Here is a 25,699-nt window from a genome sequence, read left to right as displayed (position 1 = left end):
ACTGAGAAGCCCATGCACAGCGGGGGCCAGCCCAGATCCATGCCCTCCCGGGTGAGGGGGGGTACTTTCCAGGGCACACACCCAGGGCAGTGGACCAGGGCAGTTTGTTCTTCCCACGCGAGGATAAACTCCCATGTGCTGAAGGAGAACCTGGGGCAGGCCCTCTCCCTCGGACAGGCCCAGAGGACATGGCTGGTCCAGTATTTCCCTCCTTTTGGCCACTGCTTGGCCCCACCCCCTGCCATGAGGACTGGGCCCCTCAGCCCCCTCTGCCCAGGTCAGTAGGGGCAGCACTGGGCCAGCAGGTGCAGAGGTTACAGTGGGCGTGAGGCCAACTCAGCCTCACCAAGCTGCCCGAGAGAGCTTCTGAGGGCTCCAGTGCCCTTGCTGGGAATAGATCAGACCCCACAGGCCTCTGGGCCCCTGACCCTCTCAAATCAAAGTCTCAAAACTGCCTGGAGTCCCAACTTCACACCATACCGAGGAGCACGGCCTCACATATAACAAGGGAGCAGCCTTCTACTAACACGGAGCCTTCCTGGGAACCTGGGTGGTCTTCTCCACACGTGGCATTGTCTGGGCATCTCCGGGGGTGGCTTCTAGAGCTGCATCAGCCCTTAGAGAGACTGGCCTCCACATTGCCCCCATTTTACAGATAAGCAAACTGAGGCCAGAGGACCATGACCCGGTCTGGCCGTTGATTCATGCAGTCAACATGTATTTATTTATTGAGCATCGACTCTGTGCCAGGCCATGGGTGGGCACAGGGGGCTCAGAGATGAATCACACACAGACTCCACCCTTGAGGCACTCATAGCCTGGCAGGGCAGTTGGTCACGTCAAAGGACACTCACGATACAGTGTGGTCAGTGTGGTGTTAGAGGTAGCACAGGTGACCAAGGGAGCACAGAGGAAGGGCCCCTGGCCCGGCCGGGGGTGGGGGTTGTCAGGGAGGGCTTCCTGGAGGAGGTGACATCTGAAGAGGGTTTTAGGGGATGAGCAAGAGTTAGGGTGTCTGGCGGGGGAGTGGCCTGTGCAAAGAGGTGAGGGGAGATGATAGTACATCTGGGTGGCAGCTAGGAGTTAGGCAGGGGCTGGTTCAGGAAGTGCAGCGGAGTTAGCAGGGGACGGGGAGCTCTGAGGGGTGTGTAGCAGGCGGTGGTTGGCAGAGGGCCCAATGGGAGCCAGCATGGAGGATGCTCCCGAGGAAGAGGGCCAAGGATCAGGGTGGGTGGCTGCGGGGTTGCAGAGGAGGGTGGGCATGGCCCTCACCGAAGAGTCCAGTGGGGCCCAAGGCCCCTCAACAGGGTGGGGGTGGGGGCGCAGGCTGCCAGCCCCGGGGCTGCAGGGTGCACAGCACGGGGTCCAGTGGCTTGAGCGTGGCCTGCTCCTGCAGCCCGAAGCGCTGCCCTGGCACCAGCCGGAACTCCAGCCTCTGCAGCAACTTGGCCATGACCACCTTCACCTCCATCTGTGAGTGCAGGGGGTGGGGGAAAGCGGGGAGTCTGTGGCAGGAATGAAAAGCAAACGCCTCGGCCACCTGGGTCCCCGCCCCCAGCCCCCAGCCCAGGGGCCCGCTGGAGCAGGGCCTGAATGATTCCTGGACAAGACGCCACCCCGCAGATACTTCTGGGCAGGAAACCCTCCTACCTGAGCAAACTGCTGCCCAATGCAGGAGCGGGGTCCCAAGGAGAAGGGGAAGTAGGTGAACTTCGGCCTGTGGGTGGGGAGAGAGGTGTCAGGAGGCCGCGGCTGGGCAGCCCTGTGACAGTCGGGACAAAGCCATCCCTCGTGATGACCGGCTTTGGGCCAGGGTCGGTCTCCGAACACACTAAAGACATCAACAGCTGACACAGCTAAGTTCTGGGTCAGACTTTCCTCTTCGCATCCTCCTTTGAGCCTTCCAGAAGGAGCTGTTATTGTTCCCATTTCCGAGAAGGAGGAACTGAGGCTCAGAGAGGTAAAGCGACTCACCCAGGTCCTATGTCACTTACTTGTTCAGCAGGTCCCATGTCTAGGCTGGGTCTGGGGTCAAGCATCTGTCCCCAGAGCCCAGCTCCCCTCCCTACCACTGCTCTGGTACTTGAAAGCTTTCACTCCCACTGCCACCTCTGGAGGAAGCCATTGGTATTCCCATCTCTCAGACCGGACCCTCAAGGCCAGGGGAGGTGGAGTCACTTGCCCAAGCCACAGGGCTTCCCAGTATAAGGGACTGGTTATGAGCACAAGCTTTAAAACTAGTCTGAGCTGGGCTCAAACCCCAGTTCTGCCACTTACTGGCTGTGTGTCCTTGGGCAAGTTACCTAACCTCTCTGAGCTGTGGCTTCCTCCCTGTAAATGAGGGCAGAGTGGGGATCACAGCTCCTTCACAGTGATGTGGAAGGCTGTGTGGGCACAGGCCGCTGGGACTGCCCCTCTCCCACCAGGCCTCCACTGGTGGATACCTTGAAGAGGGACTTACTTGGGTGCTTTGGGGCCGAAGCGATCCGGGTTGAAAGTCAGCGGGTCCTCAAAGTATGTGTCCATCCGCCCCATGACGTAGGTGCTGAACTGCCGGGCAGAGGATCCGCTGGTCTCTGGTTCCAAGGATTGGTTCCCTCGCACCTTCCCCACCTGCTGCAGCCACCCGGTGGGGAGACTGGGAGCAGAGTAACCCCACCCCCGACCCCTGCTCTATTCCACCTGCCCACCTCCCCACCCACCCATCTGGGCCAGTGTGGGATTCCACTGGCCCCTGGAAAGTTTCTAAGAGGAAGAAAGGAGACAGCCCAGTGGGTGGCCACCCACCAGCTAGGTGGGCTGCATCACCCCATGCTTGGCCTCACCCTGGGGGGGAGCTACAATTATCCCTCTTTTACGGATGAGGAGACTGAGGCTCAGAGGTTCCTGACTTGCCTGAGGTCACCTAGCAAGGAAGTAGCCAAATGAGATGCAAACTCAGGTCTGCTGCGAGACCATCTCTGTAGATTCCTGAGCGCTGTCATTATTCAAAGTTTCTCTTCAACACAAGGTTTGTTCCAGCTGGGGGAGGGGCGGGGGGGGAGCCACAGACCCTCTCTAGCCTTTCACCTACCCCTCTATGCCCTAGAACCTTCTAATTAGGGTTGATGCCCTGTGCACAGCCTCCCAGGGGCCAAACACGTCCTGTAACTTGGGCCCTGGGGCCGGCTGCTGCACAAAGGGTCTCCCCAAGCCTGTACTGCCCCTGGTTCTCTGGATAAGAATCCAGGTAGCCAGGGCTGGAAGGAGGGCCTGGAGCTGAGTGGGAGCATAAGAAAGGGTCTGAGGTCAGCAAAGGGGACCTACTACATGCCAGGGTTTTTTTGCCAGACTTGTGGTATACATTATCCTGTTGACACTTCTCAATAGACTGTGATTCAGGTACCATCATCTCTATCTTACAAGGATGGTCCTGAGGCCCAGAGGTTCAAGGTCTTGCCTGAGATGACCCAGCCAGCAGGGAGCAGGGCTGGGATTGGAGCCTGGGTGTGCCCACTCAAGGTCCACGGGGCTGCACACATGGGTTGAAATTCAGCCCCAGGGCCTCGCCCTGCGGATGTAAGAGATGGTCATTAAGGCAGGTGGTGTCGGTGCAGGGTGTTAACAACAACAACAAAAAAGCAGATACACAGAATAAAGAGCCATGCACGGATGCAGCTTTGATACGCGCTGGAGAACATGTGACAGAGCCCCGGGAAAGGGGGTGCAGTTCAACTGATGGGATTGGAGCATGGTGTTCTCCTTTGTAAACATAAAAATGGGTTCTGTTTTGGGCTGGTTGTGTCCCCCCAAAATTTATATATTCCAGCCCTAACTTCAGAATGTGACTGTATTTAGAGACAAGATCTTTAAAGAGGTAATTAAGATAAAATGAGATCATTAGGGACCCCTAGTCCAATATGACTGGTGTTCTTATAAGAAGAGGAGATCAGGACTCAGACACACACAGAGAAGAGGCATGTGACCACTCATTTGTCCTATGACCCAGCCCTCCCACTCCTGCACACACACCCAAGAAACACGTTTACACATTGCACCAGGACTTGAGGATGGGATCGCTGACAGCAGCAGGTGTGCTCAGGACAGCAACAAACCAGGACCCTCTCAGATGCCCACGGACCCCAGGATGGATATGCATTGGTGCATCACACATGGCAGAATATTACACAGCAGCGAAAATGGACGGCCTGCAGCCACACGTGGAAACCTACACAATCTTAGTAGACATTGTACTGAGTCACAAGGCAAGTCTTAGGACAAATTATCATGTGGGCATGTGCGCGCACGCGCACACACACAAGAAATGGCAAGCACAAAATTCGGGAGAGTGACGGCTTCTGGAAGGAATCAGAAGGGGTGGTTACATTCTAGTTTTGGGGGTGGGTGGTGGGTTTAGGGGAGGTCACTGTGCCTGAATGGACCCTGAATAAATGAATGAATGAATGAATGAGTGAGTAAACAGCCAGAGAAACAAAATGTGAAGGCGAACGGGAGGAGAAAGTCAACCTCAGAGGGAGGAGGGGCTGTAGAGGGAGAAGGGGCTGGACCAACTTGGGCCAGCTCTGAAACTGGGCACATCCCGTGTCTCCCTCCCGGCAGCCGTGCGACCTCAGGAGAGTGCCCTGACCTCTTCGAGCCTCAGCGTCCTCAGCTGTAAACGAGGCACCTCCCTTTTAGAATCATCACTGTAATCTTATAGTGGACCATGTTGGGGGGAGAGAAAGGGCATCACGGGTTCACGGCAAGGCTCAAACGAGGATGCACGGGGCGGCCAGCAGTGATAACAGGGCCACGGGCTTCAGAGGAGCCCCTGACCAGAGGACAGCCCCAAACTGGCCACCTGGGGGGTGGGCAGGCAGGGCCCCTACACACCAGGAGCGGGGTGTTGCCAGGGACTCTGACCCCGTCAATCAAGGTCTCCTCCTCCAGCAGGCGGAAGGTGCCCCACGCTGGTGGGTACAGCCTCAGCGACTCTTTGAGGACCTGCATTCACCACATGGGGAGATAACGAGAGAAGTCAGGAGACCCCACGGAACGTGCCGGGAGCGTGCTCTGGACCCGTCTCTGCTCCCACTCATGGTGTTGAGTGTGCATCTGCGGCCACAGGGGCGTTGTGCAAAGCCACCAGGAGCCAGGCCTCCCTCTAAATCAGGGCTCCCACCACCCTGAGGACCCTGGGCAGCTCAAGGAAGGCCTCCTTCTGTGCTGTGTTGAGGCCGGGGGTCAGTCAGGCCTAGGCCCCCGGATGCGAAGCCTAAGGCTTGTGGACCCCAGGCCCAGCCGAGAAGTCCAAATACAGCACCTCTGCTGATGGGCTGGCTTCGGACCCGGCTGCATATTGGAAGCACCTGGGAAGCCTGAACAACGCTGCGGCCCAGATCACACTCCCAGCGACTCGAAGTCATTGGTCTGGGGCCACTGGGACATGGGCATCTTTTTCATCTCCCCGGAGGTTCTCACGTGCAGCAGAGCTTGAGAACCCCTACTGGAAAGTTCCAGGAGGCAGCAGGCCTGGCCCACCTCTGCCCAGAAGCTCCCCGCCCCCCCTCACCTGGGACAGGTACTGCAGTCTCCCCAGGTCCTCACAGTCAAGGTGCCTCTTGGAACCGATGACCTCGTCCACCTCGGCCTGCAGCCTGTCAGTCAGACAAAGACAAGTTCATCTCCAGGGAGAAACTGTCCCCAAGTTAGTTTTAAGGAGGGGGGATGGAAGGAAGCGTGAAGAGGGTGGCCTGGGCCCCTCCCCTGCTGCACACACTGCCCTCCCTTTGTTAAAGGAACCACCACACCCAAACCCAGATGGGTGGATAAACAAGAAGTGATTTATCCGTGCAATGGAATGTCACTCAGACTTAAAAGGGAAGGGCACCCTGCCGCATGGATGAACCTTGAGGATATTATACAGAGGGCAACAAGGCAAATGAAAAGAAGGAATACAAAGGATTCGGCTTATTCGAGGCATCTAGAGGAGTCAGATTCACAGAGATAGGATGCAGGTTGCCAGGGGCTGGAGGGAGGGAGGCTGGGAGTTGAGAGGGAGGGTTTAATGGGGACAGTTTCATCTGGGGATGATGAAATGTCCTGGAGATGGATGGTGGCGGCTGCACAAGAGTGTGAATGTGCTTAATGCCACTGACATGTGTGCATAAAATAGTTTAAATGGTCAATTTTATTATATATGATATATATATTTTATATACATATATATGGCCACAATATTTTTTTAAAAAACAGTGGATGTGGGAAGAGGTTGCAGGAATGTGGGGCAACACCGTAATAATATACAGGGTGAAACTCAGGAATTTTTCATGAACCACCTCTGGGTGGATGGGGGCACCATCGGTGGATTTATTATTGTAATTATAATAATTATTATTATTTTAACTCCTCTGCTTTTTTCCCAAATTTTTTTCTTTTGGGGAGGGTAGGTAATTAGATTTACTTATTTACTTAGTGGGGGTACTGGGGATCTAGCCCAGGACGTCAGCCAGGCTAAGCACGCACTCTGCCACTGAGGTATACCTTCCCCCCAAATTTTAATAAATGCTATTACATATCTTAAAAAACCAAGAAACTACAGTTGACCCTTGAACAACACAGGAGTTAGGGGCCTCAACCCTCCACACTGGTGAAAATCCTAGTACAACTTTGCAGTTGGCCCCTGCCCCTGTGGTTCCACAGCCAGGGACTCAACCAGCTGCGGGCTGTGGGCTGCTGTGGTCGGTATTTAGTGGAAAAAGTCCCCGTATAAGTGGACCCACATAGTTCAAACCTCTGTTGTTCAAGGGCGAACTGTAGTTTATCTTCTCAAGCAATTGTGCAAAAAATTCGCCCTTTCATGCTGGCGACGGTAAGCATTGCACTCGAAGGCCCTTCCCCGCGTCCCAGGGCTCCGCCCCCAAGCCTGCACTCACCGCGGGCTCAGCCAGCCTGTGCAGCAGTCCTTGAGGGACCCTGTTTGTATTTAAGGAAACCCATGGCCCCGCTCAAATGCCATCTCCCCAGGGATGCCCTCCTTTGTCTTGCCAGCTCAAGACAAGCGGTCCCTCAGCACTGTGGTTGGAACTCTGTACAGTCCTGAGTGCCAGCGTCTGGCCCGGCACTAAGCACATCTTGGGAGGGAAAGAGCCGTCCCTGCCCTCCCGGAGCTTCCGGTTTCATGACTGAAATAGACTTAAAGCAAAATAGTACCAGGAGAAAATGCTTTGGTGAGCTGGGAGGAGGCTAGGAGGGGAAACACAGAGTGGCTGCTTCAGGGGTCTGAGATGGCTTCTGAGGAGGAAAGGGAGAGGGGAGGGGAAGTAGTGAAGAAGAGGGGGTAGGAGGTGGAGGAGGGGGGAGAGTGAGGATAGGGGAGGGAGGGGGAAGGGGGAGGAGGAGAGGGAAGGAAGGGAGGAGGGAGAGAAGGGGCAGTGGGAGGAGGGGGAGGAGGGGAGGAGGGAAATTCTCCAAGAGAAAAGCAGGGGGAGGAGCTTCTAGATGGGGGAACAGCATGTGCAAAGAGCCTGGGGTGAAGGAAACAGGACATATTGGAGGGGACTCAGCCATGGGAGGTGGGAGCAGGTGGCCCTCTAGCAACCAGGTATCAGATAAACCCCTTCACCAACCTCAAGGGAAGCCCCCCATCTCCCGGCTCCATACCTCGCCAAGATCTCGGGCTGACGAGACAGCTCCATCACGGTGAACGCCAGGTGATTGGCAGAGGTCTCGTGACCTGTGGGAAAGGAGGAGAGTGGCAGCTCCACAGGGCCTGCGGGGCTGCAGCTGGTCCAGCCTGGCCAGCCTCTGAGCCCCCAACCCCCTGATGGCAGTTCAGACCCTCACTTCTGCCCCTGCAGCTGAGCCAGATGTACAGATGTGAAGGAGACACCTTCCGCCTCCGCAACCCCCGTGTCACCGAGTGCAGTCCAATAAATGGACTTTGTTCTCATGTATCTATCTGGGTTTCACACCCTAGATGCCCCTTCCTCCAGCCACCCTGTGCCTTGCCTGGCCTGGAGGGATGTTTATTTCCATTTTGCAGAAGAGCAAGCTGAGGCTGAGAGGAGTGTGTCTCTCGTGGGTCACACAGCAGGAGGAACAGAGCCAGGATTCAAGTCAAGTAAGACTTTCGAGCCCACGGCCCGAGTTCTCCCCAGGCTATGGGCACCGGCCCCTCCAGCCACAGGGACTGACTTGCCCTGAAGATTCTGGGCTCTGGCAGGATCTGGTCAAGCTTACAGCGTCAAACCCCCGGTTGGCGTGTGAGGGAATCAAGTTGCAGAAATTTCCTATAAAAGGGTAGGGGGCTTACAACCACTGCCAGCCAGAGGGCCCAGGGGCTGCTCCCAGGACCGGAAGGCGTGAGGGTGGGTCACAGCCAGGGGACTTTACTGGGGAGGGGCTGGGAGGGAGAGAAGAAGTGGCCAGAAGGCCCAGCTGGCCCTGGCTCTGCGTTACCAGCTGTGACTCAGTTTCCTCACAGGACAATGGGAGGAGAGACACAGCTGTCCTCTCCGCTGGCCGCCTACAGTGTCCCAGGGCACAGGGGTGGGCTCTGAGGACAAGAGGGGAATCACTAAACCCCCTTTGGGAGGCAGAATGGATGCTTAGAGAGCACCTTCAGGCCCCCACTTTACAGATGAGGAAACTGAGGCCCAGACTGCAGAGCTGGTCTACTTAAGAGCGACATCCAGGCCCCAGGCTCCTGGCTCACAGTATGAAGACCATCGTCCTTCCTTCAGCAAGCACTTTGCCAGGTGCGGGGCACATTGCCCTGAGGTCCTGCCCCAACCCGACTTCTACAGGTCCCCTGGGCTACCTGAGAATGCATCTCCCCACCAGGAGGGCCCTCCTGTACCCCATCCACGTGGAGGACCCCTTCTTCCTTCATGACCCTCTTGCAGGGGAGGGAGGCCTCCTCCTCTGAAAATCCACTGCCCAGCAAGGTTCCCAAGCAATTCTGCCTGTCTGTCCACCTCCACCCTCAGACGACAAAGTGTCCCTCATCTGGTTCTTCCCTGTGCCTGGTCTTCATTCATTTCACTGTCCTCTCTGGGCACCTGCTGCCCTGGGCCCTGGGAACACACAGGTGAACAAAACAACGTGACTCCTCACTCATCGGGCACACAGCCTGCTGGAGAAGCCAGACCTCACCAAATTACACAGATAAACATATGGTCTAACACTGAGAGATGTGTGGGCAGAGATGAGCTTGTCTCCACCAAGAGCTTCTAACTCGGGCCTGGTGAGTCTGGGCAATCCCTGAGGGCTTCCCTGAGGAAGAGACAACTGAGGGATCACTGAAGAGTGAAGAAGATTTTCCAGGTGAAGGACAACGCTCAAGAAATATTTGACGATCGAATGAATGGAGTTGCTTAGCTTGCCTTTTGGTGCTAGTCTGACAAAGTCCTCCCCACAAATCCCGAGGGAGGCAGAGCCTTGAAATCACGTGGCCGTGTTCTCCTGAGTCCAGAGAGGCAGCCTCATAAGTGCCCACAATTGCCAGCTCCATTACTAAGTTGGAGGCCACCAAGAGAGCCCCCGGACCTCCCCCTATCCCAGCTCCACAATGGCACAGCAAAACTCTGCTCAGACGGCCCCCACAAAATCTCAGAGTCAGGGTTTAAGTGATCCATGGTCCCCAACATTTCTGAAAAGCTCTGAACCCTGGGTGGCCGCTGAAGTTACACACCAGCAATGAAGAAGGTGACAAAGTTGTCCAGCAGAATCTCGTCATCCTGGGCTCCCTCCTCAGCTGAAAGACAAGGAGCATCTCAGAGTCCCAGCAGCAGATGTCCACGACCCTCACAATCCTTGTCCCTTTCCCCGCAGAGCACCCCCAGCAGACGGAGGCAGCTGGGGTCAGCTGTGATGGGTCACCCTGACAGGGGCACCCCCGGCTGCCCAGCCCTCCAGGGAGCCCTCGCACCTTTGAGAATCTGTGTGAGGATGTCCGCGGGGACGTCCTCCCCCCTCTGCAGGGCCTCCCGGCGGCGCTGGACCCAGTCCTTGCCCACCTGGCGCAGGAAGCGGACGCTCTCCCTGATCTCGCGAAGTTGCTTCCACCTCCCTGGCATAAACTGAATGAGCGTTCCAGCTCAGGGTGGTGCACTGAGCACACGCTTTACCTCCCCGCTCTCCCCCAGCTCTGACATGACTTCAGAAATCCACAGTGGCTCTAGCAAGCTGGGAGGTCTGAAGAATGTGAGAACATTCTAGAAAGCATAAAGTGGCCAGGAGACTGTCTCATGGTGGCAGGTTAAGCCCAAGCACCGGCTTCTCCTTCCTGCACCAAATCCCTAGAAATGAAGGGAAAGATGACTTAAAACGTCCATGGAGCACTGGAAAATCAGACAGAATCCCTGAAGGATGGGGCAGTTAGGACGGCATCAAAGGAGGGTGCCACGACCAGAAGGAGGTGGGCTGGAGTCAGCTGCTGGAAAGATGGGGTGGCGTCAGGGGACACTAAACTCAGAGTCTGAAGTCCCAGGGAACAGGAGGAGGCCCCTGGGCATCTGTCCAGGAATCAACCCAAGTACCACCTTTCCCCCTTCTTCCTCCTTTCTGCCTGGAACAAGAGGTGATAGCTGCCCCCGGCAGCTATCTTACAGCAATGAGGAGATGTGCTTACAACAGTGAACCAGAAATCCATGGAGTCATCATAGCCATCCTGGATTGCCTGCTTCAGGATCATTTCACATGAAAGAAAGATTAAGAGCAAATCTACTTAAACCACTTTGATTTTCAGCCTCTCCTTTAGGTGATGGAATGCAAATCTTAACAGACTCAGAAGTCAGTTCAGACACACCAGAACTCAAAACCCATTCTGAAACAAATCACTGGAGGAGGTGCTCCTGCAAGTGCAGGCACCACCAGGGGAGGTGGCTGGTCCCCGGAGAGGTGCTGAGACAGTACCTTCGCCAGAGTGTTGCGAGATGCGCTGATACCCTCCAGGATCAGTTTCACTTTCCTGGACAAAGGCTTCTGGGCACCCAGCAGCATGCTGGTCTCCATCCCAAACGCTGCCTGGGGGAGAGAGAAGGGCCAGGTCATATGTAGGGGATGCGAGGCTTGAAGACCCAGGGCGGAGACTGGCACTACTCAGTGGAGATGAGGTTCTGGCCTAAGGGTTTTTGTGCATTGTGTCATTGACACCTTACAATGACCCATGATAATCCCAGCCCCCCGGGACGTGGTAGGATGGAGTGGCACATAGTAGCCACTCAGTCAACCTTGGCTTCTTTCCTTGACGAGATGCGTTACCCCTGAAGTACGGCCTTCCTTGGGTGCCTGTTGTACACCCAGCTTCCTAGTAGTTGTTGAATGACACTGACTCTTCACTCACTGTGTCTACTCCACCCTTCACTGGGATGTGCGATTATCTGTGCCACTGCTGAGAGGGCCAGGGTGGGCGCCAAGCCGTGGTGGGTGCCGAGGGGGAGGTAGGCTTGGGCTGGGAGTCAGGCAGACCTGAGATCCAGTCCTGGTCCTGCCACTGACCAGCTGCAGGCCAGTCCCCACAGCTCTTGGTGTCCACTTCTAGAGAATGAGTTAGTAGCTCCAATCTCATACAAGGTTGTTTTCAATGCTCAAGGAGATATGTGACCCTCCCAACCCAGAGAAGGGGCGGCTGATACACGGAGGAGCAGAGGGGAGGGGAGGGAAGCAAGAAAGGGAAGAGGGAGGGAAGAAGAGCCCTCTGCCGTGTGGCCCGTCCCACGCCCCACCCCGCCATCCTCCCCTCCATCACCTTGGCCAGGATGTCCATGGTGGTGCAGGTCAGCATATCCTGCATGGACACTGGGGTCTGCCCATCCGCCTTGGCTTCCAGAATCTCCACCAGCTGCTCCGCTTTCTCATTGAACGTTTCCATCAAGCTAACCAAGGAGCTGGGGAAGCAGCACAGGCGTGAGCGGCCTCTGGGACTAGCCCAGACCTGCAGACATCCTGCACTCCCGGCTCTGGAGGGAGGCCAGTGTGGCGTCGAGCACTTTCTGGGCTCCCCTCGAGACCCAGGTGTTGCAGTCATCAAACTAAGCCTTGGGCCTTCACCATCCCCCTCTGCTCAGGACGGCTGCTGTCCCTTTACCCTTGTTTTAAAGGTTCCACAGCTCCTGTCTGCCCCTGGGTCCTTCAACTCTGACCTCAGGGAGATGTGGCAATGTAGAAACTCCAGAGGACAGTGGGAAAGAAGAGATGAAAAGTCTCTGGGGCCTCCTGGAGGGCATGAAGTCTCCCCTCTGACCTCCCTGCTCACGCTGCCCACCCTCCTTACCTGCCCTGCCCGGGGCCACCATCCACAGCCTTTGTCATCCCATTTCACTCCCTGTCCTTGAACAGTCACAGTGCCCCACGCTACATGGAAATGAGTCCTCAACCCAGAGCTCTCAACCCACAGCTCCCCTGCCCCAGGACAGCTACCCAGCTTGTCTGCCTGGCTACAGCTCAGAAAGAGGTATGGAAGGATATGCTCCAAACTCACAAAAACAGCATTCATGAGGGAGTGGAAAGGGGGGAGACTGCCCCTGTGTACATCGCACATTTCTGAATTTTTACTAACAGAAAGTACTGCTTTTAAAATTGTAAGTAATTTTTAATGTTAGCAATTTGGGAAAAGGGTATATGAGTGTTTTTTCTATTCTTATTCTTGAAACTCACCTAGAAATTTGAAATTATTTCCAAATAAGAGGTTTTAAACAACAATAAAAACAGAAAACGGTGGAAGAGAAAAAATAAGAGTAATTTTTTTAATTAGGAAAGAATACCAGCTCCATGTTGCCCATCAGCCAGCCTTGCTCTGCTTCCCAGCTGTAGCGCAGGCCCCAGCATCCTCGTGGTCCCTGCTGCCCTCACCCCATGCCAGCTGCATATCTTATCCTCTGTGGCCCAGGCCTCTACTCAAAGCACCACTCTGATCTGGTCCCTTGCCCACCTGAAATGCTTTGCAGCACCCTGTTGCTCTCAGGAGGGAAGGGACAGTCCTCACTTGGCCCAGGAGGCTGTCTGCCCTTGTTCACTCCCACCTATAGCATTGCCTTCCCAATACAATGGCCTTTTAGCTCCTCCAAAGCACAATGTTTCTTCTTATCTCAGGGCCTTTGCACATGCTGCCCCCTCTGCCTGAACTCTCTTCCCTCCCACCCTCCATCCCTATGCCCCAATAGCACCTTAACATCTGCCCACTCTCCAGATGGACACCCAAGTACCAGCTCCTCGGGAGATGTCTCTTAAGACCCAAGTAGGCCCAATGGTACCCTTGGTACCCATGGTACCCTTGCTTTTTCTTCATAAAACTTACGGAGTTTGCAAGTGCATATTTATTTGCAAGATTCTTTGTAGTTGTCTTTTTTTAAAAAAATCACATTTGAGTTGTCCATTTGGATCCCATGTGGCTGGTTATCACACCAGTACTGAGTCTCTTAACAGCTACTGCAGATAGAAAGTGTTGGGCTGGACAGTAAAATCCCAACCCCTTGTCTTTAATGGAATGGTTGGGACCAAGGTCTTTCAGTAAAATTAATATCCACAAAATATATACTTTTTAATAAAAGCATATAATGATATTCTTTGTGGATCGTGGCTGGAGATAAAACTCACTGGTGGTTTCTATTTCTTTTCCTCATTAGTGAATTAGGACTCACTGGTGGTCACTGACACTTCCATAAACACAGAAATCTCCCAAAGCTTCTTTCATGCAACTCTGCGAATTTTGCATTTCCAATAAAACAGCCATCTCTTAGCTGACTACCTTACTGTGAAAATAAAAAATAAGAATACATGGTGATGGTTGCACCACAACGTGAGTGGACTTACCACTGAGCAGAACACCTAGAAATGGACAAGATGGTAAATTTTCTGTTATGTGTATCTTATCATAGTTAAAAATTTTCAGAATAAAATGTCTGTGAAAGCACTTAATAAAATGTAAAGTGCCGTTGAGATGTGAGGTCTAGTGTACTGTAGAGGATTTACTGAGACAACACGGCTGGTATTTATGTCATGGGTGGCCGTCTGGTTAGAATCTATGTCCTCCAATAACCTCAAAGCTTCCTGAGGGCAGGACCACGTCCCCTTGGCTGGCCTTCATAACCCTGGCTCCCGGCACAAGTATTTATTAAACAAATGCCTCTGTCTAGTCTGTTCCTTTTATCCCTCCTGGAGACTCTCCAGGAATATCAAGACTACTCCATGCATTAATTCACTCTGTGGACAATTCTGAAGGGCTTGCAAGTGCTTGATATCGTGCTAGGTGCAGGAGTCCAGGGACAGAGTGTGTCTTCTGCCTTCAGGGACCTGAGGTCTAGTGAGGGAGGCGGACTGAATGAGAAATCATTGCAGCGGATGTGACCGGAACCATGATGAAGGCATGAACTCAGGCTTGGAAGGTCAGGAAACACTTCCCCCAAGCAGTGACATCTTAGCTGGGTATCAAAGGAGGCATGGAGTTGGGGAGGATATAGCTCAGTGGTAGAGTGCATGCCTAGCATGCAAGAGGTCCTGGGTTCAAGCCCTAGTGCCTCCATTAAATAAGCAAGCAAACAAACAAAGTTACTTCCCCCATTCCCCCCCCCCAAAAAAGGAAAAAAAGGAGGCATGGGAATTCCCTGGGGTACCACATAAGGCAGAGGAAATGACAGGAATACAGGCAGAGATGCCAGAAAGAGCCCAGTGGGTCCAGAATTGTGGAGGAGAGAGGGTACAAAGGCTGGAGGGGCCTAGGAGGCAGATTGAGGGTGGGTGAGGTCTCACCTTCACCTTTCAGATGATAGGGAGCCATTGAAGGCTGCAGGACAGGGGAGAGATGTGGTCAGATCTGAGTTTCAGTGAGACCTCTCCAGGGCAGTGAGGTGAATGCGTTGGAGAAGGGAGACAGGAGGCAAGGAGGCCTGGGAGGAGGCTGTGATGAAAGCCTAAGTGAAAATGTTTATACAGTCATCCACAAGTTACATAAGAAATAGTAACTTGCCAGTGGAGAGGCCTAGAGGACACCGCCTGCACCAAGCGAGCAAAGTCCATGTCTCCAGTAATGAGACAGATCAACAGCGTGCGCCTCCTGGTACGGTGTCCTGAGGAGGACACAACATCCCTCCTGTGCCATTCCCGCCAAAAAGGCAAAGCTTGCATGTAAATGTGCAGAACTAGCAGACAGACTCAGCTGAAGGATGTTCTACACATCTGGCCTGTAATCTTAAGACCAAGAAATTCAAGACAAGACTAAGAGGTGTTCTAGAACAAAGGAAGTTAAAGAGAAACGGTAACTAAATGTAACACATGAACCCTCATTGGATTCTAGACAAGGGAAAAAACAGCCATAATTGCACAAATGACAAAATTTGAATATGGATTGTGGATTAGATAAGAGTATTGGAGTAACATTAAATTTTCTCATTTTCATAACCAAATTAGAGTCATATAAGAGACTATCCATGTTCTTAAGAAATACACACAGAAACATTGAGGGACGAGGTCACATCTCCAACTTACTCTCAAATGGTTTAAAAAATATACACCATATAAAAAAGCATATATATATATATGTATATATATATACACATACACACACACATACACATAGACAATGATAAATGCAATTATATATACACATAGAGAAGAAACGATAAGACAAATGGCAATTTAAACAATAAACAACACGTGAGTCTGGGTAAAAGAGATACAGAAATCCTTCAGACTATTTTGACAATTTTTCTGTAAATTTGAAGCTATATCGAAATAAAAGATTATCTTCCTCAAAATGTTAAACATAGAATTACCATAGGACCCAGCAATCCCATTCTTAGGTTACACCCAAGAGAAATGAAAATGTACATCCACACAAAAACTTGGTCGTATGCATCATGCCTGCATCATTCACAACAGCGGAAACAACTCAAACGTCTGTGAAGTGATGAGTGGTTACTCAAAATGGAATACAATGGAAATAAATGACAAATAAAAATGAATGAAATTCTAAGACAAGGTGTAACAGGGATGAACCTTGAAAACACGATGGGAAGTGAAAGAAGCCAGGCCCAAAGGAAATGTCATACGATTGCATTTAAAAGAAATGTCTCAAATGTGAGCATCCACAGAGGGCGAGTAAGTCAGTGGTTGTTAGGAGCTGGGGGTGTTGAGCAGAAACGGAGTGACCGATTTGGGGGTGATAAAAATGTTCTAAAATCAACTGCAGTGACAGTTGTACAAGTTTGTGAATATACTAACAGCCATTGAATTGTACCTGTAAGTGGGTGAATTCCATGGCATTTGAATGATATCTCAAAATATTGATTTAAAAAATAAAGTGTTCCCCCAAATGAAACCTACAATAAATAAAAAACCCGGATGACGAGTGATGAGATCTGAGCCAGGGAAGTTCTTGGGGGGACGAGGACCCCACACCTCCAGGCATCATTGTGGCTCAGCCGCTGACATTCACAGACCACGGGGGGCCTCTCTCAGACTCACGCCCCGCTCGCCTGCCTGTCTTGCCCTCTCTTTGGCTAGTAACGCCCTGTCTTTCCTGTCTCCCTTCAGCCTGGAGGAGACTCCTTCCGATGAAGGCCCGCCCTTTCCAAGGCCGCCCTCGCTGGCAGCCCAGCACCGCCTCCGACCAGCCAGCCAAGACCCCGGGGGCCGCCTGCGGCTGCACTCACCTCCGGCTGAAGGCCAGGTCCATGACCCTGCGCTGCTTGTGCCAGCGCTCGTAGTCACATTCGGACACCAAGCCTTGGCCAAACAGCCTGCGGGAGACAAACGCTTGATGGGAGAAACGGGGTGTTGGAAGAGGACTGCCTGCCTGGTGGGGACGGGTCACCTTACAGGGTGACGAAAATGGTCACGCCACACTGCAAATGTACCAAATGCCTCTGCGTTGTAACTTCAACATGGTTAAAATGGTGAATTCTATGTTATGTGAATTTTACCATGATAATAAATAAGAAAGAAAGAAGGAAAGAAAGAAAGAAGGAAGGGAAAACAGAAAGAAAGAAAGAAAGAGAGAAAGAAAGAGAGAAAGAAAGAAAGAAGGAAAGAAAGAAAGAAAGAAAGAAAGAAAGAAAGAAAGAAAGAAAGAAAGAAAGAAAGAAAGAAAGGAAGGGAGAGAAAGAGAGAAAGAAAGAAAGAGAGAGAGAGAAAGAGAGAGAAAGAAAAGAAGGAAGGAAGAAAGAAAGAAATGGGGTGATCGGGTGCCCCAATCGCAGTGGCCTCCGCACTCCCACCTGCCATGTGGAGGGAAACAAGAAGGAAACGGTTGATGACCAGAGCAGTGGCCACCATGGGTGGCCCCTGTTGTGTGTCTGGCCGCCAGGGCCTCAGGCCTTAATGCGACACCCAACACTCTGGACCCTCTCAGCCAAAGGCTTTCCTACCTCCCCTCAGGTCCCTCCTCGCACCTTACCTCTCGCCAAACACAGTCTGGATGGCATGGTACATCTTGGAGTCCTTGTTGTACTTGGTTGACATCAGGAACTTCTAAACAGCCCCAGAAAAGACAACGTGAGCCTGTGCACCCGTGAGCAGCAGCAAGGACTCGGCGGTTTTCTTGAATCTTGGGAACCACGTCCCCCATATAATCGCCCTGAGCTGAGCACTGGGTATGGTGTGAACACCTGACAGATGTGATCTCACCCAAGTCCTCTGGACGTTCTGTCTTTCAGGGATGAGGAAAGCAGGGCGCAGAGGGGTGAGGTGATTTTCCTGAGGTCACACAGCTGGGGGGAGGTGCAGGGGGCTTCCTCACTACAGCGTCCACACTCAGGACCCCACACGGCACCACCTTCCAAACTGGCGAGAACAAGAAAATGCCTGGGCTGCTCTGAAACCAGAGTGGGGACAGGGAGAAACCTGGAGGGAGGGCATCTAGGACACAGGAGAGACACTCGGTACAGATCCAGTGTCGTTAGTGCCAACCCAGCCATGGAAGTCAAGGAAGGCTTCCTGGAAGAAGGGAAGCCTCGCCAAGAGCCTGATAGTAGCAGCAGTAACATTAACTAACAGCTTTTGAGGCAGCACAGCCCAGAGGTTGACAGCTCCGCTATGGAGTCCACTGGCTTAAACAGGAATCAGGGCTCAAGCATCCTCGCTCCGCCACTGGCTAAGTCTGTGATCCGGGCGAGTTACTCACCTCCTCTGCCTTGTTTCCTTGTCTTACAAGAGGGGAGTAGGAAGAGTACCTGCCTGGTGGGGCTGCTGTGCAGAGTGAATTAGGCCCACATGAAAAGTGCTGGGGATGGCGCCTGGCACTCAGGAGGCGCCCGTCAATGCCAGGAGCACAGCAGCATTCCGTGGCTCACCGAATGCCCAATCAACCCTAACGTGGCAGGAAAAGCCTGGGTCACGCGGCACATGCAGGCAGAGGAGTGGAGGCCTGTAGGGGGAGGGCAGCAGCAGTGGGGCTGGAGAGGCTGCGGGGCCAGATCTCAGACGCCTGCCCTGTGGGGCACTCGGCTTTATCCTGTGGGCGCTGGAAAGCAGCAGGGTGACATCTCTGCTATCTATAAACCCAGGGCTGCTGGTGTCTATTAGCTTAGCACCTAAGGGTTTAATACCAATTTTTCAGCTGAAAGGAAACTCTAGAAATGGTTGATTTTGGGTCATGAGCCACATCCTGGGGACCCCACCACCACCCAGACACTGTCATCTGCAAACCCAGTTCTATCACTGCCACACTCCTGCTGTTTTCCACTCCTACAGAAGGACCTTGGCAGTGAAAGCCCACATCCCAGGCCCCACTCAAACACCCTGAGTCAGCCAAGGTCTGTGACAGCCACTCCCAGCCTAAACCGAGGGGCCTCCCGATGGAGAGAGAATAGCCTCAACACGGGCTCTGGCCAGGGCCCCCACAGCCTGCTGTGCCTGGAGCTAGGGATCCTCTGATGCACAGGGAACAAGGGCTTCACAGGGAACCCCCAGCACCTGCTGCCTCCTCCTGATGCCCACCCTGACAGCACACTTCTGCTCATGGAGGAGTAACCAGTAGGGACTTGCCCTCCTGCCATAACAGCCAGAAAAATAGGCAAAATGTATGGAATGTCTGCTTTCAGACAGTGGACAGTGGGCAGTGAAGGATTGTGAACCTGACAGAAGGAGAAGAAAAAAAAAGACACGAGCCCTGCAACCTAGGATTACTTCACCTTTCTGCCAGAGGACAAAGGCATTTACAAAATAAACTCAAATATAGCCCAGCAGGCTTTCCAAATTGGTTAGACAGGAGTCAGAAGCCAGGCAGGCCAGAAAAGACTAGAACTTGTAGGGCATAGGACCCAAGAGGAGGTATCTATGCACAGAAAGAGGTCTCTGTGCAGAAATTTGAACAGGGATCCCTGCATCTTTGTATGAATAGCAACCTGTGCACTTGTAGAGTGAAAATCCACAAGACCAGGTGAAAAGCTTCTGGGAAAAGGAGAATTGTGGCAACTATAGGCTAAACAATTCTCAGAGCTCAAACAAATCAATGATTGTTCAAGCTCTCACCAGCCAGAGTTAAACCTCAGACACAAAGTCTTTAGTAGAGTCCCTAGAAGGGTTGCTCTACCTCTACAGTAAAAGCCTACCCGAGATCAACCCTACAAAAGCCTAAAAGCAACCTGCAGAGGATCAAACTGATTGGCAAGTAACTTTACAAACTGCCACAATGAAGTCCAGCACTCTTTAAAGGAATAAAACAAAATCAAGTACTCAGTAATGTACAATTCACAACATCCAGTGTGTAACACAAAATCACGAGATATGCCCAAGAGCAGGAAAATCTGACCTATAACCAAGCCTAGAAATACAGAGATGATGGAATTCACAGAAAATTAACTTTAACACACTTATTACAATTTTACAAACGTGCTCAAGGAACCCACTAATCCAAGAAGTTCAAAGAATCCTACATAGAATTAACATAAAGAAAAGTACACCAAGGTGGATCATAATCAAATTTTTGAAACCAATGAGAAAACATGAGAGATAACTTTAAAAGAGATGAAGTGGTATAATATTATTTGAAGATAGATTCATATAAGTTAAAGATTATACTATAAATCCTAGGACAACCATAGAGAGAGAGAGAAAGACAATAAGACAATAGTGGAGAAAAAATGGAACACTAAAACATACTCAATCCAAAAGAAGGCAGGAAAGAGGGAAAAGGGAACAAACAACAAATGGGTCAAATAGAAAAAAAATAACAGCATGGCAGATTTTAAACCTAACCATACCAATAATTACATTAAATGTAAATGACCTAAGCACTTCAATTAAAAGGCAGAGATTGTCAGATTGACTAAAATAGCAAGACTCAACTGTATGCTATCTTTAAGAAACCCACTTTAAATATAAAACTCCGAATAGGTTAAAAGTAAAAGGATAGAAAAATATATGCCATGAAACAGTAAACATCAGACAGCTGGAGTGGCTATATTAATACCAGGCAAAATATACTTCAGGAAATGGACTATTCCCAAGGATTAAGGGGACATTTCTAAAAAGAAAGGGATTGATTCATCACAAAAATATAACATTGCTAAATGTGTACACACCTAGTAACAGAGCTTTGAAATACATGATCAAAATCGATAGAACTGAAAGTAGAAATACACAAAGCCATGATGTGATTAGAGAGTTTAACACTCCTCTTTCAATAATTGTTAGAACATGTAGAAAAAAATTAGTAAGGATTTAGAAGATTCAAATAACACTTTCAACCAACTTGACTTAATGATGTTTCTGAAACACTCCATTCAACAATTACAGAACCTACATTCTTTTTTAAGTGCTCATGAACATTCACAAAGATAGACCATATGCTAGGTCATACAACAAACTTCAATTAAACTACCATCCTAAAAACTTAGAATAAGAACAAATTAAACTCAAAATCAGTAGAAGAAGGAAATAACAAAGAGCAGAAATCAATAAAATAGAAAACAAACAGTAGAGAAAACCAATAAAACCAAATTCCAGTTCTTTGAAAAGATAAATATAGTCGATAAACCTCTTGCTAGCCTGTTCAAGAAGAAAAGAGAAAGCCCAAATTACTATTCTAGGGAATGAAAGAAGGAACATCACCACAGATCCATCAGGCATTATAAAGATGATAAATAAATATTATGGACAACTTTATAACAATAATTTCAATAATTTCAATGAAATTGACAAATTCCCCAAAAGACACCAAACTCAAGAAAAATAGAAAATCTGAGTGGCCATATGTCAGTTTTAAAAATTGAATGTGTAATTAAAACATAACAACAACAACAAAAAAAACCCAGGCCCAGAGGGCTTCTATTGAATGCTACTGAACATTAAAGGAAGAAATAACACCACTCCTATACAAAATCTTTCAGAAAAAAGAGGAGAGAGAACATTTCCCAACTCACTTTATGAGACTTACTAACCTGACACCAAAGCCAGACAAAGGCATTACAAGAAAAGAATAAATACAGAAACAAAATTTCTTAACAAAAGATGAGCAAATTGTAGCCATATATCTAGGAACAAATTGTTATCACAACCAGGAATGCAAGGGTGGTTTAACACTTGAATATTAATCAATGTAATTCATCATATTAATGTATATCTTTCAACTTATTTTCTCACTGAGCACCGTGAAGGTCTTTGTGTATGGTTTTTGGTAGCATGCTTTAAAAAGTCTTAAACTGCATCTGTATTTGAAATTCAACTTTTTTTCAATAAAATAACTTTTAACATCCCATTAGAGACACCATAGTTGTTCGATTTGTCTCCTGATCTGGACCCTAAGTTGTATTTTATCCCTCTTAGTGTCACCACAGTCACCCTCCAAGCAGAGCATCACCCCTGCTTATCAGCTGAGCACCCACTGTGAGAGAAACAGCACCATCACTTATTAAGCACTTGCTGTGTGCCAGGCATGGGCAAGATGACTCACCTACATTATTTCAGTTCCATTTTTATAACTACCTGTAAGAGAGTCATCGTGCCTATTTTATAGATGAGGAAACTATGGCCCAGGGTGATAAAGTAACTTGTCCGAGGTCCCACAGCCCAGATTTGACCCCAGCTCTTCCAAGTCCAAAGAAGACAATCTGATGGCCATACTTAGTACATGCACAGCAAACACCATCCTGCACATATTACAGACCAACTAATACCGCCTGTCTCTGTTTCCTCATCTCTAAAATAGAAAAATAGGGACTAATAAAAGTTCTTATCCCTGTGAGGATTAAGTGGATTAATAATTGTGAAGGGCATAGACAAGTGCATGCTGAAGCATCTTTTGACCCTTTATTTGTTAAATAAATTGATCAATATTAATTTTCATCATAGCCTTAAAAGGGAGGGGTTACAATCCCACCTTGCAGATGAAGGGACAGAGGCTAAGAGAGGTGAACTAACTAGATGTGTCTGTACCAGCTGGGCAAAACTCCCAACCCAAAAGGGTCTGACAGTAACTCACAGCCCACATCAAACAGCCCTGCTTATAGGAGCCCCCACAAAAGGTGGGTGGTTGGAGAGAAATATGCTGTTCCTTTTTGGATCCTTGGGAAACCAACCCAAATGCATGTGACTCTGGAACGTTCCTCCCACAGTCCCTGGGGCAGAGTTTCATGCATCCAACCCGGGGAAGGGGAGGGCTCTCCCCATGGAAACAGTCTGCCTCCTACCTTGACCGACTCCGGGCTCGTGACGATGACCGAGGTTTTGTGGAAGACGTTGACCCGCACGACGGGTCCGTACTTCTTAGCCCTGGAAACCAAAGTGATGCGAAGGAGGGTGTCAATTACCAGAGATGTGAATATCATCTGATCAGCCCAGGCCCAGTGGGAGAAACTGGGTGTCGCATCCCAGGGTGGTAGTGGGGAAGGGGGGATTTCAACATGAGCCTGGGGCTAAGGCTCTGCCCTGATGGTGACTCACTGCTGAGTCATGTCCCCCACCAGCCTCAGTTTCCACATCCATCAAATAGGGTTGCTATTCTCCTCCTTTACCCCAAAAGGTTGTGCTGGGAATCAAGCAATATTACATCTCTGAAAAGTGTAAAGCACCACCCCGAACAATAACTCTTACCTAGTCATACCCCTACCCAATTTACAGATGAAAAAACTGAGGCTCAGAGAGCTTCTGATGGCTGGTCTAAGTCCTTATAGTTGGCAAGAGGCAGAGCTTGCCTTCTGAACCAGCCTCATGTACCTCTCCACTCAGGGGAGGAACTGTTGGGGGTGAGATTGACTTGGGCTGAAGAGGGGAGGTGCTGGACTGGAGGATGAGGGAGCTGACCCATGAGGGGCGGGGACTGGAGTAGGAGCAACAAGTGACAAATTGGGACCCACCAATCCAAAAACACATCTTGGAGCACGCGGCCACAAACCTCATCCTTTTTCCAAAAGTAGGGGAGGTGTCCTAGAAGGAAACTAGAAGAAATGCGAAACATTAAGATCACCAGAAGTCACCATCAAAGAGTGCTCCCTTCCCCACAGGACCTTGTGAAATCGGTGTTATCAGGCCCACTTCACAGATGGGAGGACTGAGGCACAAGGAGGTAGAGCACTGGCTCAGGGTCACCAGGCAGGATGCACATCTGGGTCTGACTGGCTCCAGGAGTTTCCTTGGGGAGATAGAGAGGAATAAAACCATCTCCCTGGTGCAGAGGTTAGGGGCTGGCACATGGAAGGGACTCAATAATATTGTGTGGAATAACCTGCGATATTCCTTGAACACTGACTAAATGGAGGGCACCACACTGAGCCTCAGCCCATCGGAACTTCCCACACCACCTGGAGGTACGTCTATTATTAACCTGGATAAAAGGCAGGGCAATTGAGGCTTGAAAGATGAAGTCACCTGGCCCCAGTTGCGCGGCTGGTACCAAGGTACCCTACAGTCCTTCTCAGCAGGGCATGGTTTGGTCACGCTACATCAGTAGTGTGATCACCAGATTATAAACAAGCCTGTTTGGTATCACTCTACGCACATTCCAAGGTACTCGAGACTTCCTGTCTCTTGTTTGACTTTATGCCAGTCAAGCTCACTCAAGACAGCATCTAGAATGGGTGACAACAAAACTGCAGTTGGGGTTTTCTGGGTCATGGAACTCACATTCTCCTGGGGAGAGACAGAGTGAATAAACAAATAAGTAAATAAATATGAAGTCAGAGAGTGATGGGAGAAAAATCAGAGCGGTAATCAGAGCTGGGGATGGGTGTCAGAGGGTCGTTTTAAATAGGCAGGCCAGGGAACATCCCTTTAAAGATAAGGTGAACATGTGAGCTGCAAGAAGTGAGGAAACTGACCACGCAGGTATCTGGGGGAAGAGCATTCCAGGTAAAGGGAATAGCAGGTGCAAAGGTCCTGAGGTAGGGGCTTTGTAAGTTCAAGGAATAGCAAGGAGGCAGTGTGGCTGGAGTAGAGCGCTTGAGGGCAACATGATACAGGATGAGGTCACCAAGGTGGGGGGCAGATCATGTATGACCTTGGGGGCTGTCATCCAAACTTCTGCTTTGACCTCAGTGAAGTAGGGGTCACTGGAGTGTTTTGAGCAGAACAGAGCTGCGATCTGACTTGGGTTTTAAACGAATCATCCTTGATGCTGCACAGCTGAGAGTAAACTGGGGCAGGGGTGGAAGCAGGGGCACCAGGTTGGGGGCTGTGAGAGGTGATGAGGACTTGGTCCAGTGGAGGTGAGAAGTCAGACTCTGAATGTACTTGAAGGTGGGTGGAGCAAATGTGACTTGCTGATGGACTGGATGTGAGGCTTGAGAGAGGGGTCAGGGATGATCCTGGGGCTTTTGGCCAGACTGCCGGGACGAAGGATGGAGCTGCCACTCACTAAAGTGAGGAGGACTGAGAGGGGTCTTGGTGGGGGCAGCAGACACCATCGTACCCACCCCCTGCCCTTGTCCATGCAGGTGGGCAGGCTTCCAAAGGCCAGCACTCGCGACTGCCCTGGGCTCTCTTGGCTCTGCCTGTGGGAGGGGCAAGCTGGAAGTTCCAGCTCCACACTGCCAACGCCCCCAGAACAGCCCTCCGTCCATGCCGGGGCGGGGTGGGGGGAGTGTGTTCCACACAGGTCCCAGAGTTCCCCGAGGGGCTGCGTCTCAGTTGCCCCCAGAAGCAACTTGCTTCTTGGGCTTTCTGGCCTTTTCTTTCTGTGCAACTCCCAACCTCCAATCCCCTCCAGGGCCACCCCCCCATAAACTACCTCCACTTAGATTCTTGTCTTAGGATTGGGTTCTGGGCACCCACCTAGGATAAGCGGATGAGGTCAAGAGCTGGCCTTTGCATCTTTTAGGGGTGCGTTGCCCACCTAACATGGAAGGAAAGCAGGCATGTGGGTCCCCGTGGCTGCAGTTCTGGGAAGAGCTCCCAGCTAGAGGTGTAAGTGTGAGAGTCCTCAGCAGAGCGGCGCTGTTTACAGACTGGGTCAGACCACCTGGGGCTGAGCGCGGGCAGAGAAGAGGCTCCGAGGGGAGCCGCTGTGGCAGGGACAGGCAGTAAAGGGACAGCCAGCCAGGAAGACTGAGCAGGAGACGCCGGGGAGATGTGAGGAAGGCCAGGGAGAGAGGGAAACCTGCAAAGAACGGCTTCAAGGAGGGAGGGATCAGCCCTGCCCCCGGCTGCTGAGAGACCAGGCGAGATGGGGCCAAGCACTGACCGTGCATCTAGCTCCACGGAGGTCGCTGGGGCTTTGACCTTGACCTGCGGCAGGTTGGGTGGAGAGAGAGGGGGTCAGAGCCCGATTGGTGGTGGATTTAAGAGA

The 25,699-nt window shown here is 51.1% G+C and overlaps 1 protein-coding gene across 1 annotated transcript in view; it reads right to left on the bottom strand.

The window, feature by feature from the left end:
• Window positions 1-705: 705 nt before the first annotated feature.
• The window catches only part of CYP46A1 (cytochrome P450 family 46 subfamily A member 1), a 29,514-nt gene continuing 4,520 nt past the window's right edge, over window positions 706-25,699 (bottom strand). Inside the window, exons 2-15 of the mRNA XM_072963998.1 lie at window positions 23,274-23,354; window positions 22,608-22,689; window positions 17,375-17,448; window positions 16,632-16,718; window positions 11,732-11,870; window positions 10,897-11,007; window positions 9,911-10,061; window positions 9,674-9,736; window positions 7,642-7,714; window positions 5,552-5,636; window positions 4,873-4,983; window positions 2,462-2,550; window positions 1,651-1,717; window positions 706-1,471 (exon numbers count right to left, since the gene is read on the bottom strand). Coding sequence (XP_072820099.1) covers window positions 1,301-1,471; window positions 1,651-1,717; window positions 2,462-2,550; window positions 4,873-4,983; window positions 5,552-5,636; window positions 7,642-7,714; window positions 9,674-9,736; window positions 9,911-10,061; window positions 10,897-11,007; window positions 11,732-11,870; window positions 16,632-16,718; window positions 17,375-17,448; window positions 22,608-22,689; window positions 23,274-23,354 — 1,384 coding nt within the window. The 3' untranslated portion in view covers window positions 706-1,300. The remainder of the gene's footprint in view (window positions 1,472-1,650; window positions 1,718-2,461; window positions 2,551-4,872; window positions 4,984-5,551; window positions 5,637-7,641; window positions 7,715-9,673; window positions 9,737-9,910; window positions 10,062-10,896; window positions 11,008-11,731; window positions 11,871-16,631; window positions 16,719-17,374; window positions 17,449-22,607; window positions 22,690-23,273; window positions 23,355-25,699) is intronic.

This window comes from Vicugna pacos, chromosome 6 (genome assembly GCF_048564905.1).
Source record: "Vicugna pacos chromosome 6, VicPac4, whole genome shotgun sequence".
Taxonomy (NCBI): Eukaryota; Metazoa; Chordata; class Mammalia; order Artiodactyla; family Camelidae; genus Vicugna; species Vicugna pacos.
Note: the sequence above shows the minus strand (reverse complement) of the source record. Positions and strands in the feature narration are given on the sequence as shown.